At 41.9% G+C, this 19391-nt stretch overlaps 1 protein-coding gene across 2 annotated transcripts; it reads left to right on the top strand.

Annotated features, from left to right (window-relative positions):
* The first annotated feature begins 586 nt into the window (after positions 1-586).
* Positions 587-18125, top strand: CSTF1 (cleavage stimulation factor subunit 1). 2 transcript variants are annotated; one of them, XM_032782554.2, is made up of 6 exons: positions 587-1426; positions 7382-7577; positions 11972-12249; positions 12883-13080; positions 14448-14838; positions 17220-18125. In XM_032782554.2, exons 1-6 carry the CDS (start codon positions 1280-1282, stop codon positions 17477-17479), a joined length of 1470 nt encoding a protein of 489 aa, XP_032638445.1. In that variant the 5' UTR covers positions 587-1279; the 3' UTR covers positions 17480-18125. The 2 variants fall into 2 exon arrangements, with proteins under 2 accessions (XP_032638445.1, XP_032638446.1); XM_032782555.2 differs by lacking the exon at positions 587-1426 and adding an exon at positions 5871-6691.
* Positions 18126-19391: the final 1266 nt, after the last annotated feature.

The following is a 19391-nucleotide window of genomic DNA, read 5'->3' as shown; positions in this document are numbered from 1 at the left end:
TTCGATTTCTTTTCAGGCGCCCGCCCGCGGAGGCCCAGGATTGGCCTATCGAGACCACGTGACAAGGAAAGCAGCCAATTACTATAATCCGCTGATTTTTAAAAAACTGAGGCAGATAATTGGCCTCCTGATCCCACGTGATCTTGACAGCGGCCATTTTTGGCAAGACGAAGGGAAGTGAAGGGCTGCCTTGCGACGCAACGCGCTTACGAGAACACGCTCACGTCGACGGGGGTGGGGCTTCTTTTAAAATGGTCGTCGCTTCTTGCTGAGAGTCAGTTAGAAGCAACCATTTTAAAAGGAAGTCCTCTCTCCTCAATAAATCCTAGCTGGGGAAAACCAGAAGCCCAAATCCGTTTATGATAACCGCGTTGCCATGGGTGGGCGGCCTGGAATTACGCGATTTGCGTAAGGAAAGGATAGACCAAACAGAGACTTTGTAGCGGAAACTCCGTAATTGGCGCGTCGGTCTACGAAATTAGCGTAGAGAGGAAATGAGAGGCAGATGATACGTGCAGAAGGCACGTAGCGGCGTTAATACCACGCTGGAGGTGGGAGGGCGGGGCAGGTAGCGGTCACGCATGCGCGTGCCCGTGACGTTGGAGGTTCGCTCAGCAACCGGAGGAACAGTTAGGAACCAATCGGCGGGCGGCGCCGCTGAAGAGAAGCCAATCGGCAGGCGTTCTTGATCCTCACAGTCGGCCATTAAGACCTGGCGCAGAGAGTGCGCGCAGAGCCCGGGGGGTGGGGACGGGAAGGAGTTGAGGGGGCTGCTTTGGGAGGTGCTAAGCCCTAGCTTCAGGCGGAGAGGGGTGGCTGGGCTGTTGTCTGGGGAGCGTGTCGCCCTTGTGGTCGGTGGCGTGGGATCCGCGGCCGTTGCCACGGACTGTGGGTCTCGAGCACAAACGTGAGTGGGAGCCGGGCCAGCGTGTCGCACCAGCGGTGACGTGTGGTCAGTGTCAGGGCCCACGGACAGCGTGTCGCACCAGCGGGGCGTTGGGCGCTCGAGAACAAACGGGAGGGGGACGTTGGGCAGTTTTGTTGTACTAGCATCAAGGTGTCTCGCGTGGTGGCTCCCGTAGGACCTGGGCCGTCAAGCACAATCGTGAAGGGGCTCTCGAGCCATTGTGTGATCCGTGGCCGCCGGGCCCGGCGCGAGGACGAATTGAGGCCTTGGAAGGCGTGAGGTAGAAGGCAATTCCCGTTGCCACCGTGCTCGCGAGGACAAGTGTGAAAGTGAGCTCGGTGTGGGGGGCTGCGTGGCGGTGACGTGTGATAGATGGCAGCGAGGACAGGTGTGAGGAGGATGTCAGGCCGTCGTGTTCCCTCAGCGTGTGATAGACGTCCGCTTCCACGGGGCCTGAGTAACGTGGGCTCCCCCGCTCCTGAGCCACGGCCACTGCGGCTGCCTTTCCTGGAGGCTGAGGTGAGTAGGGCCGTCTGTTGGGGAGAGGGGGCGGGAGTGTGTGTTCTCTTGGGCTAGGCCTTCAGCACTGCTGCTGAGGCACTCTGAAGTGCCTTGTCTGCGCGTGCCGCTATGCTGTCTGCTAAATTCTGGAGTCATCCCAGAGGCCTGCAGCACCCAGCAGTGAGGCCTCGTGACTTTCAGTTCAATTTGCTTCCAGTGAAGCTTGGGGATGTAGGATGTCAAGGTTTCTCAGCCCAGATGCAATAAAACCCAGCAGTCCTAATCCCTAGTCTCCTGAGATCCCACTGCTCTCACTCCATCAAAGGAATTGAACCCAGGAGTTCTGAATGGCAACTACAGATGCTATTAGGTGACTCAGTCGCTAACCCCTTTCCAGGTCCCTCTTTAATGTCTCAAGGAATACTGCCATTGATCTCTGTAGCCTCTTTATCATTTCTCAGTTTACCATAATCTGAGCCAGGGGTCGAGTGGTGTACCAAGTCTTCATTTATTCACTTTTATTTAAGGTTTCACATGCCAATAATGCATTTTAATGTTTTTTAGAAGGTCTCTTTCTATAAGTCTATAATATATAACTAAACAATTGTATGTAAAGTAAATAAGGTTTTTAATATTTTAAGAAGCTTCATCTAAAATTTAAATTAAAATGCAGAGCCCCCTGGCTCTGGTGGCCAGGATCTGGGCAGTGTGAGTGCAACTGAAAATGAGTTTGTATGCCGCCTTTGGCGCACGTGTCATAAGTTGCCTACCCCTGCCCTGAGCTAACCATTAGATTCTGTTCCTGCTGCAGCTGGAAATAAATGAATTGGACTTACCTGGAATAGACTGCTGTTATCATTAGAACTCCCTGTGCTTCCAGACTAGGAATAGAGCTTGCCTTTCCATGCTCCTAGTCTCACCCTATAGGCCCTTCCTCCCCCCAAAAAGGAGGCTTTTGTCAAGGGTCTGTACATGCTCCCAGGCTCACACTTTTGTGGTGTGCATGCGCAGGGTCACCCAGCTTATGGCAGTGAACCCTTGGGTGTTTAGCATGTACTCCCCATGCTCCAAGCACAATTTGACATCTAGGTATTCTGTTATTGCACTGTCACAATTTGCTATCTCCATGCTTCCCTGTCTCCTGGTCCAAAGTGGCCTATTGTGACTGAGGGGGAGAACTCCCATCACAATTTGCTGCCCCTGGACCAGAGGACCGGAAGAACAGAGTTAGCAAATTGTGATGGCAGTGTCCCATCTGTCATAATTTGCTATCAGCAGACAAGAATTGATTACTTTACATGTCAACATTTAAAAAGGTCTAAACTTATTTTTAGAAACAGAATTAATTTTTGAGTAGCTAAGTGTACATTAAAATTGAACTCCGCTATTATTACTCATTTGTATTTTGATTGTATAATTGCAAGAAAACCAAAATATTTACCTTTAAAAAATTATATAGTATATACATTTTGTAAACACCACTATTATAATTGCACAAAGTTTGTATACTCTTTCTTTTTACTGCTCAGAATGTTTTTATTGGTTCCATGTTGGAAGGCAGAGCATATGTGCCCACCTCTTCCAGGAGTCACACTGTGTCTTTGAAAAATAGGTGGAAAAAAGACACTAATTGTGCAAAATATAATTTCAGTAACTCAAAATTGTAAAATATTTATTGAACTTCTGCTGTGATTTTTAACTTTCAAGCTACATGTCAGTAGTCAAGATATGACTATCTGCTGCAGTTGAAGTATTTATTAATGTAGAATTATTACCACAATCCCGATCCTTATCCAGATTATTCCATCTGATGTACATGTAGCTGTCTAGATACTGGGCCGTAACTTCAGTTCATGGTACAAGAACAGATCATATTCTGTTTTCTTACCTGCCCAAACATATGGCATGTTTCTAATACAACTTTGCATTTCTTACCATTCTTACATCTTTGTTTTCCTTCTTGTGTATGACAAGATTGCAGCAGAAGACTACTGTGCTCCATGCAAAATCAATATAATTTAACCAGATAATTTCCTAATTACGGAAACTATAAATAGAAATAGATTCATTAATGTCACTTATTTCAAGAACTACATTAATGATTTGCAAATATTTTCCTTTTTGGGGGTCATATTTAAATAATATTTGGTACCCATATTTATTTGTCTTAAACTGTTAGCTTGTAGATATAACTATATCCTACTGTATTTCAGTGCTCTTTTGGTTTCAACTTTTTACTTTTAACTAATTAAACACAATATTCATACAGAGAACCCAGTTTCTTTCATTAGGGTACCAAATTTGTGACACATTTTAATAAATGTAGTAAAATAACTAATGACATTCCACTCTTTCTGTTTACCTTCCCATATACTCTGACTTCACTAGGAATATATAACAAAACTATACCTGATCTTTTTCCATTAAGAGAATTGCTTTTTTTCTCCTGTATATGCATAGGATATCTTGTGTGGTTTCCGCAGTAGTGGTATCTTTATGTTTGAAATATGTTTCTACAAGCTAATGCATTTTTAAAATAGAAAACTCATAAAAGTCAAAATTTGACATTAACTACCTTTAGGATGAGTGGCTCAGCAGTTGTACCCAACCACTAGTATCTTGTGTTCCACAATTTTTGTTTTCTAGAGTCACATAGTAGATTTTTCCAGTTTCTCAGTGGAGGAAGAATCTAAACTTTAAAATGAATAGCCAATAGCTGACTACATAATTGGATTTGATGTTTTCATAAAATCACTCTCAATGTTCAGTAATGGTTTACTTTAAATAATGTTTGGAATCACTACACGCACGCACATGCATATACCACCTGCCAGAGTCTTGTGCTATGTTTGCTATGTACTGTGCCACTGATAACTCTTTCATACTCATGCTAAATTTTAGTGTTTTGAGCCCAAGGTGAGTGAAACAGTCACATGTTCAATTCCTACCAATTTAGTCAATGTCCGCTATTAAAAAGGGTGAGCACAGATATGTGCTGTTTCTGATTTTATCTTTAGCTATTAGGAAATTAATCTGATCTTGTTACGTCACATTTATCAAAAATAGCATCCCATTAACACTGCATGTTAACTACAACTATAAATATCTAAAAGATCATCTCCTAGCTTACATGAGGGAGATGGGGTGAGACACTCCTTGACACCCTACACAAACACACCGCTTCCAGACCCTGGCTCACATGAGGGGGGCATGTATGGGGGGGCCCCAACTACCATAGATGGGCAGAGCCTCCTAAGATCCAGATATAGACACAAGAGCCACACACACCACTGGGGGAAGTTAGGGGGCTTAGACCCCCTGGAAGGCAAGTCACCACATATTGCATGGGGGGGTCCACGCCTCTGTAGATGGGCTGGGGCCCTCTAGATTGTGGTATGTACATCAGAAAGGAGAGGTGCACTGTCTTCCTATTCTTCCAGTCCCCCGATAACTCCATGTCCCTCTTTCCAGTGTTCCGCCCCATCACCTCACCTTCTCAACCACTCTCCTTCCCACCCAGCCCCATTTATCCCCTTCCCTTGCTCTAAGACTTACTCCCTTATTCCATTCCCACCTACTCTTTAAAAAACAACATGACTGGGGTGGAAAACAAAAAAAGTTTCAGAGTATTGTGCTGTACACAGATTACGTTACCACACATTCAAAACTCTCTTTGCCAGAGGCAGACTGGAGCAAACTACTGCTTTTATTTCGGATTTCTGTCCTGGCCTGTATTTGCTACCAGGCTGTGGTTTAGGTTTGGTGATCATAACAGTCCCCCTGGAGCCTTTCAAGATGTGTGATGTAGAGGTAGTTTCCAGCTACACTCTCTCTCTGTACAGGCTTAGTATAATCTATGTGGCATGCCATCAAGCACTTTAAAGAGTGGTGCTCCTAACAGGAGAATTAGTTTTCTGCTAATAATGTAATTTGATTTCCCCCTAAAAGGATAGTGGATACCATGCACTCCATTGAGGTAGCTCTTAAGCATTTGAGACCCTGCTGTGATGATGATCTCAGACCTGGTTTGATCTCTGTGATCAAACATTCGTTACCAGAGCCAACAAATGTTAAGGAAGGTGGGGGAAGAGCAGGTACTGTATCTCATGAACCCCCTGTTCAGATGGACCCAAATTTAGATCAGTGCCCAGAAGGCACAATTTCAAGCCAATCAAAGAAATGCAAGGGGAACTAAAGATGTCAGCCTTATTCATTTGATTAAAAAAAATTGTGCAAATAAAAATTAAAAATTGCAAACTGCAAAATCACAGTAAAAACATAGTGTAGACTAGAAAGGATGTGAGATGTGATTAACCTCTAGCCATTAATATTTTCAATTACTGTATTTGCTATTCAGGTATAAATTAAATAGTGCAATGGCATCTATTTGCACAATGTAAATGAAGTGTAAGATTAATGCGATTAAAAAATAAATTATTAAAGTAAATAATTGAGGCAGGAAACTGTACTGACAGTGGATTACAAGAAAGGGAATCTAATTCAGGGAGTGGAACAGCGGATAAGACAAATTAGTGAACTGCTCTGAGGCTTTATGCAGACATATAAACAAAAAGGAATTCGGTAAAATACTAAAAGCGTGCATAGGAATTCTATCTGTGTGTTTGCGTTTCACTGTATTCAGTCTTTAGCTGCTTGGTACATCATTTCAGATAAAGAAGAGGTGCCTTATTTAGGCATTGAGGTGCACTGTGCCTTTAGAAACAGCCGTGGTAAGTGGGCGGTGCGATACGCTGCTTACCAAAGGAGTAAACAGTAGCCTCTCTACCACGCACAGCTTATTTTTGCAACCCCCACAGACAGGCCCAATTCTAGTAAACTCCCTATTTATCCTAGTTTCCCCCCTTCTCCCCCCGTTGTCTGGCAGGGGCTTTTAACCCCGGCCCTATTCCCTATGCCTGATCTTGCCCCTCTCCTTCGCCTGTGTCTACTAGCTGCGTGACTCTTTGGGCCGTGCAGTCTGGCTGCCCGCAGTGCAGATTGCATCCCACCTCTCCGGTTTGTCCCCGGTCCCCTTGTAACGCGGCTGTGGGAACAACAGGGACGTTGTATAATCCTAGTAAGGGCAGCACGCGGCCTTCAGCCGCAGATGTTCGTGAGCATGTTTCTCCCCACGAGCATGCTCAGTAGCGCAAAGCTGCACATTGCGTTGGGGAGCGACTGGGATACACTTAGCCGCCGCCGCCTCATCCAGCATCTATCGATGTTCTCAGGGCTCCGGTCGCCATTTTAGGGGGAGAGCAAGGGAGGCAGAAAGACAGGCTGGTAGGTACCGGGGCGGTGTGAACAACTCCTTTCCTACATGCCCTGCTGAGCTGAGCGGTTTACAACTGTGCTTGCTTGCCGGAGGCCGTTTCCTCTAACCCGCGGTCTCCCGGAGCCGCTAAGTAGTTCACTCTCCTTCCAGACAGTTTCTCCCCCGCCCCTTTAGTTTCACTCCCTCTATTTATAACAATCGATTGTTCTTTGGGGCTGGAAATGGGTGGATTGGGGGAGGGTGGTGGATTGGGTGCAGGGGAGGTTATAGTTTTTCAGCTGGTGGCTTCACTGAAAACCCTACAACACACGTTTTGTTTTGCCTCTTGGCTTCCTTACAAAACACCTGCTTGATTAAATTAAAGAAAAGTTACTGTCAGGAGGCAAACGTTGCTAGCCAGTGTTGCTCTTAACTCGCCTTTGTAACAGTACTTAATTACAGTCTGAGTGCTGGTAACTGGTGGACTGTCTCCTTGGTAGTTGCTACTGTTTGCAACAGCTTTCTGTTATCTCTTCTCATTTGTCTGTCTAGTTTGGAATCTTAGCTGGAAGTCTCCTTCCTTTACGTATACAATACCTTTTTAATTTGTCACTATAATGTTACTGTTTAAGGCTGAAAGGTGTTGGAGTATGTTCTGTATGAAAGATTATACCATTGCAATGTAACTGTTTTGTAAGTATTTTTTTCTCTTGTTTCAGGCACCCGCAAGGCATTCCTTGCTCACAATGTATAGAACAAAAGTAAGCTTGAAAGATCGTCAACAACTTTACAAACTGATTATTAGTCAATTGCTGTATGATGGATACATAAACATTGCCAATGGCCTGATAAATGAGATAAAACCACAATCAGTCTGCGCACCCTCTGAACAACTGCTGCATCTGATTAAACTAGGTAAACTGTAATGCAGGATTCATGTACATAAACTAGGAATTGCAGACTATTTGATGAAGTTCAGGTATGTAGGTCCTGGATCAGCACAGGGCCTGGATTTGATGACCTCTAGAGGTCCCTTCCAGCCCTACATCTCTGTGATTCTTTAGTGGACTCAATGCAATCTAAAAGTAAATGTTCTCTTTAACTCCTAATGTTGCTGTACAGTTGTCATATTTATGCATAGATAACAAAATACAAGTCTTTCAGTAAATCTTTTCTAGGATCTACTTATTTATTTGTACTTTTTCAAATTATAATAGTGCCTATCCAATGCCTTGGATCCTTGACATCTTCTAAAAGGACACTGAATAAATGGGGCTGTTAGATCTCATAGATTAAATCAAATAATCCATTCATAAATATAATAGAAACTAACTGAGACACCAAATCACACATCGGCACTAGTAGACCTACTCAAGACCAGTCTCCTCACAGACAGAGGAGAAATGGTGGGCCTTGCATTGTGTTCTGAAGGCAAATAAATGTGGACTGTTACAGATCTGAAAAGAAAATGAGTTTCAGAGTTCCAGGGCCCTCGCAGAGAATACCCTGCCAGTCACTCCCTCTCTCTTATGAGGTTTCAGCTCAGTTGTCACATGTCACAAGGACTCTTTCATGTTGAGGGGGGGAGGGAGGTGAAGGAGGCAGGTAGGTTCCCAGGTTGTTCAGGTTATATTGTAGTAGTTTTGTTACTGACACTGTTATTACTTGTCAGATCAAACTTCAGTTTTTTTTAATTGACAAATGTTTGGGTGCTGGTGTAAGTCTAAACATATTTCTTTTTTAAGCAGGTATGCACAATGTATTGGAGGATGGAACTTAATAGGAAACCTCTTAAAAGTTTACTGTCTAATCAGGTGCAATTGAAGCAGTGTGTCCCGTGGCTAGGATACTGCACTGGGACTCAGACCTGGGTTTTATTCTCTACTTTGTGACTTTGGGCAAGTCACTTCACCTCTCTGTACATCTGTGTTTTCTCCACCCTTTTGTTTCTCTTGTATTTACATGGTAAGGTCTTTGGGATAGGAACTGTTTGTTACCATGACAGACTCTCTTAGTGTGTATAGTGCCTCTTAGTATGCACCACAGGACCTCACTCTCAGTTGAGGCTTCTATATGCTACTGGAATGTAAATAATAATGCGTGGTAGGGTAATTTATTCACCAACAGATACCAATACAATATTGTGGAGAGTCTTGTAATTGAGAAAAGTTAATGAAATCTGCTAAAACTAAGCAGTATTGTGTCCCCGTGTGGTAGCTTAGCTTCAGAGTAAACTTAATCTGTCACTAGTCTGGTTTGTGTGTGTGTTTATTGCAGTATTAGTGTTGGGGACACATTATTGTTAAAGGTTTCAGAGTGCTAGCCGTGTTAGTCTGTATCAGCAGAAAGAATGAGGAGTACTTGTGGCACCTTAGACCAATAAATTTTTTTTGGGCATAAGGTTTCGTGGGCTAAAACCCACTTCATCGGATGCATGCCGTGGAAACTACAGTAGGAAGATATATATATATACACACAGAGAACATGAAAAAATTCCCTACTGTTAATCACACCTTCTTGTCAACTGTTGGAAATGAGCCATCCTGATTATCCCTACAAAATTTTTTTTTTTTCCTCCTGCTGATGATAGCCCACCTTAATTGATTAGTCTCATTATAGTTGGTATGACAACACCCATTTTTTCATGTTCTCTCTGTCTGTGTATATCTATATGTAGATAGAGATGTGTGTGTGTGTGTGTGTATATATGTGTGTGTGTGTGTGTATGTATATGTGTATATATATATATATATATATATAAATATCTCTCTGACTGATGGGGTGGAACTACCAGCGGGCCACATAGCAGATATACAGACCAGCTACAAGTACCTTGGCGTCCCACAGTCACATGGAAACCACGATGAGGAGGCAAGGAAGACAGCAACATCCAAGTATCACCAAAGGATAAGACAGGTCCTGAAGAGCCAGCTCAGTGGGAAGAACAAGATCCACGCCATCAACAGATACGCCCTGCCGGTCATCAGATACCCTGCCGGTATAGTGAGCTGGCCAAAGGAGGACATGGAGGCTGCCGATGTGAAAACCCGGAAGCTCCTCACAATGCACGGAGGTTTCCACCCCAAGTCCAACACCCAGAGACTGTATACCAGCCGGAAAGAAGGCGGGCGGGGCTTGGTGAGCGTCAAAGCCACTGTCCTGGATGAAACCCGGAACATCCAGGAGTACATCAGTAAGATGGCCCCCAAAGATGAGCTGCTGAGAGAATGCCTGAGGCAGCAGCAGACATGGGAGGAAGACCAAGCAGAAGAAGTGCCATGGCAAGACAAGACCCTGCATGGGATGTACCATCGACAGATAGCTGAGGTGGCTGACATTGGGAAATCCTACCAGTGGCTGGAAAGGGCTGGACTAAAAGACAGCACTGAGGCACTGATCATAGCAGCACAGGAACAGGCACTGAGCACCAGATCCATTGAAGCAGGGGTCTACCACACTAGAGAGGACCCAAGGTGCAGACTGTGCAGAGAGGCCTCAGAGACAGTCCAACACATAGTGGCAGGATGTAAGATGCAGGCAGGAACAGCATACACTGAACGGCACAACCAAGTGGCTGGCATTGTGTACAGGAACATCTGCACAGCGTATGGGCTAGACCCTCCCAAGACCAGATGGGAGATTCCACAGAAGGTTGTGGAGAATAGCAGGGCTAAGATTCTGTGGGACTTCCAGATCCAGACGGACAGGCAGGTACTGGCCAATCAACCAGACATCGTGGTAATAGACAAGGACCAGAAGACAGCGGTGGTGATAGATATAGCAGTGCCAAGTGACAGCAACATCAGGAAGAAGGAATATGAGAAGCTGGAGAAGTACCAGGGCCTGAAAGAGGAACTAGAGAGGATGTGGAAAGTGAAGGCCAAAGTGGTCCCAGTGGTGGTAGGAGCACTCGGGGCTGTGACTCCTAAGCTGGGTGAGTGGCTCCAACAGATCCCAGGAACAACATCAGAGCTCTCTGTCCAGAAGAGTGCAGTGCTAGGAACAGCTAAGATACTGCGCAGAACCCTCAAACTCCCAGGCCTCTGGTAGAGGACCCGAGGTTGAGGAAGACACATACCACCCATAGGGGTGAGAGGGGAATTTTTTTTATATATATATATATATATATATATATATATAATATATTTTTTCCCCACGGCATGCATCCGATGAAGTGGGTTTTAGCCCACGAAAGGTTATACCCAAATAAATTTGTTAGTCTCTAAGGTGCCACAAGGACTCGTCATTCTTTTTATTGTTGAAGTGACAGAGAATAAAAGTATTCTGTTTACTGAAAATACCCCTAATTTTTCCATGGAGCAGATACAAATTCTCCCCAGTACAAAATTTATACTGGCAAAAAACTGTGCTGCAAAATTAACTACCAAATTAGTAAAATTATTTAACGATTAATTAAAGTGTTGTAAGCTTTAACAGTCTTTAGGAGCTAGGAAATCCCAGCAAAAGTTCAAACTGCCTTCTTATCATATTTTGTGTATCCTCTAGATTTGAATCTCAGCATGTCAACTAGCTTGTGTTTGGCTCAGACAAAACTAATGACAGTAACTACAAGGAGCTGCGAAATGCAGCATTTAAGTTTATGCATGATATTTTAGAGTTAAGGCAATTGAGGTCTTAGTCTAGTTATCTTTCATCATGATCTCTTTGAAAATCTACTTAATAGTCAGTGCTTCACACATCTCTGGGAGCATAAATATAGTGAGCTTTAGATCTGTCTAAACTAGGAAAATTAGGATCCCTAATGCACTACTAATGGTAACAGCAAGCATTTTCAACACCATGTTATCCAACTCTACTCTGAACAGGGTTAGATGACATTAGACCAGGGACACCATTTACCCTTGCTCAGAGTAAGGTTAATGATGTGGTTAAAATGATGAGCTTGTACGCTGCTTAAGCTGCAACTTCCACTAATGAAATGTAGATGCAACCTTGAAAAGAGAGTGTTAAATATGCGATATAAGTGTGTGGAGGAATAATGTTTCTCATTATTCTCATTTGAATTATTGTAGTACCTAGGAGGTCTAGTCATGGACCAGGACCCTGTTAGTGAAACTGCTTCATTGTGGTGGTTCTGGTATTCTTTATTGAGCTGCAAAGGAAAAGATTCTGTAAATGTTTTTTTCCTTTTTTAAAAAATATTTTTTTCTATACAGACATTACTGTTCCTTGTGAAAGTTGGCTGTAGATACAATCATGGCTACTCTAAGCAGTTACTAATATATTTATGAAGACTTAGTCAACCTTTTTGTGGAGAAAGTAAATATATTTAATCTCTCATCCTTCAGGAATGGAGAATGATGACAGCGCAGTTCAGTATGCAATTGGACGCTCCGATACAGTAGCTCCAGGAACAGGGATTGACTTAGAATTTGATGCAGATGTCCAGACTATGTCCCCCGAGGCTTCTGAATATGAGACTTGTTACGTCACATCTCATAAAGGACCATGTCGCGTAGCTACATATAGCAGAGATGGGCAGTTAATAGCTACAGGATCTGCTGACGCCTCAATAAAAATTCTCGATACAGAGAGAATGTTGGCAAAAAGTGCTATGCCCATCGAGGTAAAGTATCACATGAATCATGATCAGTCAGTGAATGATAAAAATGCTACATCCATTTTATAGCATTTGTTCTGCCTCCGATAGCATACTTAGGGACGTGTACCTTTTTTGTTGTCTGGAATCTGCACGCAACTAGTGGCAGTGCACAGTCTTAAGAATGTTGCCATGAACAAAATAAGTGCAACATTTGTCTTAATTATAAAGGTGATTTTTATTCAAGAAGGGTAGTAGTACTGTGAGTTAGAGCAGGGCACTAACACTCAGGACCATTGAGTTTTATTTTTTTTCTGCTGTTGACTCCGTCTTGACTTTGGGCAAATCACTAACCTCTTTTGCTTCTCTGTAAAACAAGGATATTGTATATTTATCATAGGGATGTTAATGACCAATATTTGCAAAGAACTTTGAGATAATCATTATTCTAATTATATGCATAGTTTTTCATAAAAAAAAAATGCAGTCTTTGCTTGGAAGATGAGGCAGGTATTGATGCATGTTTAAAACTCACTTTTTCTCTTCTCCAGGAGATCCCACGTGTTTGTTTTTAAATGGCCAGAGTAATAACATAAGAGTTGGATAGTGGTTTATGATTCGGAAACACTCTCCATTGACTTGTTTAAATGTTTTATGTAGGTCATGATGAATGAGACAGCACAACAGAATATGGAAAATCATCCTGTTATTCGGACTCTGTATGATCATGTGGATGAGGTTACATGTTTAGCTTTCCATCCAACAGAACAGATCCTGGCATCTGGTTCAAGGGACTATACACTTAAATTGTTTGACTATTCGAAACCTTCTGCTAAAAGAGCCTTCAAGTATATCCAGGTTAGAGATTATAGTCTTCTTTTTTTAAAAAAAAACAGAAAAGCTTGAGGTCTACAACTGTAGTGATAGCAATTATCTAATTTGTATGTACATGGAGAAATAGCTAGGTACACAGGAGTGTGCAATTTTGCAGATACTCTTGTGATAATTATGCATACAAATTAGATGCATAAAATGTGTGCCTGTGATCTTCTTCTCAGATCTGATGTCCACTTCCTCTCTATATGTGCCACCGGGGAAACCTGAAACTGTTAGGGGTGGTGCTTCTGGCATTTCCTTTATGAACAGCATTGAAGTTCTGTGGATTTCTTTTTGGTTGTTAAGGGGGAAATTTCCTTCTCTCTCCCCCAATCCCATGAATAGGCATTGAAAATTGATATAGGACTTAGAGCAATGTTTTCTCAAATATGACCACAAGGGACTTTCCTTGTGGCCACAGCCTTCTAGGCAGTGATGGGGGGGCACAAAGTATCAGCCCCTCCGAGGCTGTCATGTCTGTAGTGGTTGGGCCCTGCCCCCCTCTGGGGAGACACAAGAGGGGGAGGAGCAGGCAGCCAGTGAGTTTTCCTCACCTTCCCTGGGAGCGGTGGGGTCAGGCTTCAGCTCTTGGGTGGCAGGCTCCAGCCGTGGGTCTTCAGGCTTCATTTCTTGGCCACGTGGTGACAGGCTCTGTCCCTGAGCTCATCCTACTCTCTCCCCCCCGCCCCCCCGCTGTCTCCCCCATCACCTCAACCCCCACTGTCTCCCTATCCACCTCCCCATCCAGGTCTTAATTTGTCCCCAGTCTTGCTGGACTGTAAGTCTGCTGTGAAAAGTGATATTTTTATGTTTGTTGACTTATTCTCTAACAAGTCTTTTTTTTTTTTTTTTTTTTTTTAAGGCAAAAGAAATGACAGGAACATGCAAAGCACCTTATTTGTGTTTCTATTCTAATTAGGTCCGATAAAGAATAGAGACAACTGTATGTTGTTTTTAATATTGAGTCTGTGAAAAAATCCTACATAAATAAATTATAATTATTTGGATATGTATATGTGCATATGTATTTATTTTTCCAAAAGTTAATTAAGTATTTTAGGAAAAATTATGAGACCAGCCACCAGTAAGAGTTGGTGGCCACACTCTGAGGCCACCAAAAAATTTGTGAGGACCCCTTAGAGTATAATTGTGATACATCTAAATGTGTTACTGCCATATAGTGGAGAGCGGAGTGATGTTCTCCAATTTGTAGCCTGCCCTAAACACTATACTAATTAAGAATTGAACTTATATGAAAATATCATAGAACTTCAGACTTGTGAATCCACCAGGATTTTCTTTCTGCAAATAGGTTCCTTATATTGATGGATATATTTCTTATCACACAGGAAGCAGAAATGTTACGCTCCATCTCTTTTCATCCTTCTGGCGACTTCATACTTGTTGGTACCCAGCACCCTACCTTACGGCTTTATGATATCAACACGTTCCAGTGTTTTGTGTCTTGCAATCCTCAAGATCAACACACCGATGCTATATGTTCAGTAAACTATAATACAAGTGCTAACATGTATGTGACAGGAAGCAAAGATGGATGCATCAAATTATGGGATGGAGTTTCAAATCGATGTATCACTACTTTTGAGAAAGCACATGATGGAGCTGAAGTCTGTTCTGCCATCTTTTCCAAAAATTCAAAGTACATCCTGTCAAGTGGAAAAGATTCTGTAGCTAAACTATGGGAGATATCCACAGGTCGAACACTGGTCAAATATACAGGTATGTGGCAGATGACTTATCAAGCAAAAATTGTTCATGTGGTAATCAACTAGTGATGGGAATAAATATTTGATGCAGTACAAAATTTTTAAGTGCTTAGTCCAGTGATTGCGCTCAGTTAAATATGTGAAAGATTTTTCAGAGTTTACTCATAAGATCATGATAGCCTTGTGCTTGTGAACAGTAAGCTCTAAAGTTAATGGGAAGTTTCTTCTGTGCAAGGATTCTCCAAGGTTTTTCTCTCTATTCTTGGTCACAGATAAGTCACCTCATTCCATTCTTGACTTTCGTTAGATGTTGGTCAGCATCTTCAACTAATCTGAGTGGATTTGGATAACTTTCCATCACTACTTCATTTATTCAAATGATGATGTATTACTATTCTGCTGTCTGGTTTGCTGGCTATTAGCTGTCTGTTAAGGGAAAGCCTCATCAAATACAACTCTCTTGGGTTACTCCAGAAAGGAAAAGAAAAGTAGACACAGCAAGACATCTTTTTGGCAAGAAGTTGCTGGCTGGGGGCTCCTTTCAGTCTTCCCTAACCTCCACAGGAGATTTTGTTGCTGTGAAATAGATTCTAGAGACATTAAGGCAGTTTTGATCTGCCAAAACCAGAAACTGACACTTTGATTCAATCTGCAAAAGTAATTTAACCGTGATCTTGTTGCCCAAAATATAAACTGTTAATATTTTTAACCAGCAGGGTGCAGCATAGCCTGCATGAACAACCTCAAAATGTTTATAAAGCACTTCGCTTGATAAATAAGAGAAACATAATCTTTCTAATCAAATCAAGTCTGTGTATGCCATAGTATATGTGAAACATCTTACTTTTATAAGGAAGTTAATGCTGAACTTCTACAGTGGGAGTAATGGCCTAGCTAGATAATGGTTTATATATTTATAGATATTGATAATGAGAACTTGCACTTTCCTCCATTAGCTGTGCTCTTTCCAATTTTAATTACCAATTGCTACCTACTAAGTTTCTCACTAAGAGTACTGGAGTACTGCTATGGAAGTCTTTTGATTTGTTTGACTGATTCAGTTAGGAAGGAAGGGCTTCAAGTATTCTCTATACTTCTATGAAATGGTGTGTGAATACTTACGATAATATGGAATTCCTTCACAGGTAAACTGTTTGTTGGAATGTATATAGATTTTCTTTCCTTAAGATGGTTTTTGAACCCTCACATTGTGGTGGTATTGACTAGTACAATCTGGAATTGCATATTGTAAAAGGGTTTTTCGTTTTATTTTTTTTTTTTAATTTCTAAGCAGCTCTTTGAACTTGCCTATATATAGAGGCTGAAATCTGGCAAGTATTGTGCCCAGTGTCATTTCTCTTTCACCCCTTCCCCCACTGCCCCGCTGGAAAAAAATTCCTCGTACTGTAACAAACTCATTGAAAGTCACTTGTAGTGATCACACTGACATATTTTTTTAAGTGAGGAAAAAAAATTTATAAAAATTTATTAGGAAAAACACATGTAGACTGCCTAACGCCAATACCAATAGTTATGACATCTGCATAGATGCTATGTAGGGAGATGCAACATCATGAATTTTCTCTATAAATAAGCATACACTTTCACTGAGCATCTGAAATTTAATGCTTCTGCACATGAGGGACTAATACTGTTAGTTGAGTCGGATAAAGAGTGGGTAGGTGCTGTGCAAGCTTGGACAGATCACAAGAGAAGTTCAGCATCCCTGTTAAAATACTCTTTACGCCTCTTGAGTAGAAATTGCCCGCCATGCTAAATATTCAGCATAAATAAACAGTTTCATCCTTATTCCCAGACTCATCTCTTGTTACTTAAATCAGGATTTAAATCCTGAAACTGCCCAGAAAGGTTTAAAAAATAGTATGAAGCTGTGCCTTCATTTCACAGTTCTTTCTACAGTGTTCTGGCTTCTGATGGTCCAGTATTATCATCAAAACTTGCTGAAACTCTTTAGTGATCTGATTCTCAAATCCATCTGAGCTGTGTTTGGCATCTAATACTGATCTTTTTTTTTCACATTACGTAGAGGTAATTATGTGTGTGTTGCTTTATATATATATGAGTGCACAATTTGCAAGGCATTTTCCCTATCGTAATTGTCATTCTTCAGGCCTGCGATTATTGCTGTTTCCCTTAGTGCTACTGAGATTTTGACAAATAGCCTTTCTGCAGTGAGGGTGGGAGGAGAAATGTTAGAGCCCTTCTAAATGTTAATCATTGAACACAAAGCTGATCCTTGTTGATAGTCCTTAGCAAGTAATATCTGAAAGAGACACTCCTTGTGCTTTTGACAATCTGCTCCCTAAGCAAGGCTGCTCTAGGTTACATGTTTTACTTACAGTTTTAATGAGTATCATGTCCCTGCTATTATAGGAGCTGGTTTGAGTGGACGACAAGTACACAGAACACAGGCAGTCTTTAACCACACAGAGGACTATGTGTTGCTTCCTGATGAAAGGACCATAAGTCTCTGCTGCTGGGACTCAAGAACGGCAGAACGGCGAAATCTTCTGTCATTGGGGCATAACAGCATTGTCCGGTGTATTGTTCATTCTCCTACCAATCCTGGTTTCATGACATGCAGTGATGACTACAGAGCTCGATTTTGGTACCGAAGGTCAACCACAGACTAAAGACAGTTTAATAAAACAGTGATTACCTAGATGAATTATACTATCTTATATTAAGCGTACTGCCAACAGATGCCTGAACAAGAGCCATGCTGTGTCCGTATTTAACTTTGTCAAACATGGTGAGAAAAGTATTGAAATTCAGTTTTCCCTCACTCACTGACCTTATTAGTGTGTGTGGCATCAGTTGTGTAAGTAGTCTCAACCATTATTCTTGAATACAATTAATCCTTCCTGCAGGGATAGTTTTAAACTTGCTCTTACATGTCTAAATTTTCAGAATGTTAGTAACTTAAGTGAATCTTGCTCAATCTGTGTAGAATTTCTCCATTACGTCTGTGCAAACATATTAAAGAATTTTTTTTAAGACTGGATTGCACAAATTCTCAGCAGAACTTGTCCAGATATTTTAAAGAAGCATTAAGTTGTATTTCAGTTTTGATACATGCACTGTGCAGTGAAAGCTCTGGTTTTGTATCTTTTTTTTTTTTTTTTTTTTTTTTAAATATGCCAAGTGGTCCTCCAGCTCTGAGCCAGAATTTTGTGCCATAAGAATTTGAACATCCAATTTTAAAAGGTTTAGATGAATTCAACAGATGATGATGATGATGATGTTTTAGTTCTGATATTAAAGCTCTCAGACTTGAAATCTGGTGGCTGACTTTCTTTCATTTGAATTTTTTTTTTTTTTTAACTAACTGCTGTAACCTTGAAGCAAATAGAGGCTTGCAAGCTGACCTGAACCCATCAGGACTAGGACCCAATTACAAGTGTCGGGTAGCATGTAATTTGTATAGCATGCATTGGTCTTTGTTTGATTTAGGTAGTCTCTTATCACTCAGGGCTTGTATATATGAACTAATTCATGGCATATTGAAGTGTGAATCTGTACACACCCTGTTTCACATGCACACACCCCCATGCCATAGGCTAACTGCATCCTGCTAATGAATACATTAACAGTCATTAATATGCTTTGATCTGGTCCAATTTCAAGGACTAGGCTAATGTACATTAATGAGCTGCCACCAGGCTCCTAGCCTCCCAAAGTCCATATTGTCATCTGACTCCTACCAAGTCAAGACATGAGTCATTACACATCTCTAATTATAAGCTTAATCTTTTAAGGTCCAGAAGCCAGTAAAGGTCCCACTGCATGTCTACCTACAAAATCAGCAGACTGTTTCAGGGCTATGAGAATAAGATAGACTTTCTATCAGCTGTCTGTTTAGCAGTAATATCTGTACACCACCACACTTTCCCCCGCCGTGTTTTTTTCCTTCCCTACAGTGGCAAGATTCCTTTGAGCCCTGATTCATGTTCAAGGTTGAGGAGCGCCCTCTCTTGTTCTAACAGGGTTGATAGGTCTCCCCATACCACCTACCAATGAAGACTGCCTCTTTAGTAACCATTACATCAACTGAAAGAGTAGGAAAGGTGTGGGGGTCCCACACCAGCTGCTCATTATATGGCATTTTGTAAGGGTAGGGTCACTGTCAAGTTCTTGCCCATATTTGTTTCAGTATTCTAGTTCAGCTCCCAATTTTTTCTGAAATCTCATTCAACCCCAGGAGAAGTTAAACTTCACAAATGTAGTAAGAGACTGTGCATTAATGGGACAAAACCATTCAGACTACTTATGGTTGCTCTCCCATCACCTGTGCTGCTGCAGCACTGAAAATGTAGGCAAGCCCTTATATAACAGCTTACATGCTAAAAGCTACATCACACTTCTTGGGAAACATTTTGTATTTCCCTTTAGAAGTCTGGCTTGGGCCAAATTTTGAAGCCAAATGTGACCATTTGGGGCCTTTGCAGAGGTTAAGAAATGGGAACTATCAGAGTTTTTTTAGGGAGATTCTGACTACATCAGAATGTGTTCTAAGTTAGTGAGGATTAGAACTCATTCCACTAG

Source organism: Chelonoidis abingdonii, chromosome 14, assembly GCF_003597395.2.
Source record: "Chelonoidis abingdonii isolate Lonesome George chromosome 14, CheloAbing_2.0, whole genome shotgun sequence".
Taxonomy (NCBI): Eukaryota; Metazoa; Chordata; order Testudines; family Testudinidae; genus Chelonoidis; species Chelonoidis abingdonii.
The sequence above is the reverse complement of the archived record's forward strand: the minus strand, read 5'-3'. Positions and strand labels throughout refer to the sequence as shown.

What these genes read in the sequence shown, in the direction of transcription:
- CSTF1 (XM_032782554.2), top strand. Translation starts at nt 1,280, where the DNA reads ATGGCAGCGAGGACAGGTGTGAGGAGGATGTCAGGCCGTCGTGTTCCC. An exon ending in GAGCCTTCAAGTATATCCAG is followed by an intron (nt 13,081 to 14,447) that starts GTTAGAGATTAT and finishes CTTATCACACAG; the next exon opens with GAAGCAGAAATGTTACGCTC. An exon ending in AACACTGGTCAAATATACAG is followed by an intron (nt 14,839 to 17,219) that starts GTATGTGGCAGA and finishes CTGCTATTATAG; the next exon opens with GAGCTGGTTTGAGTGGACGA.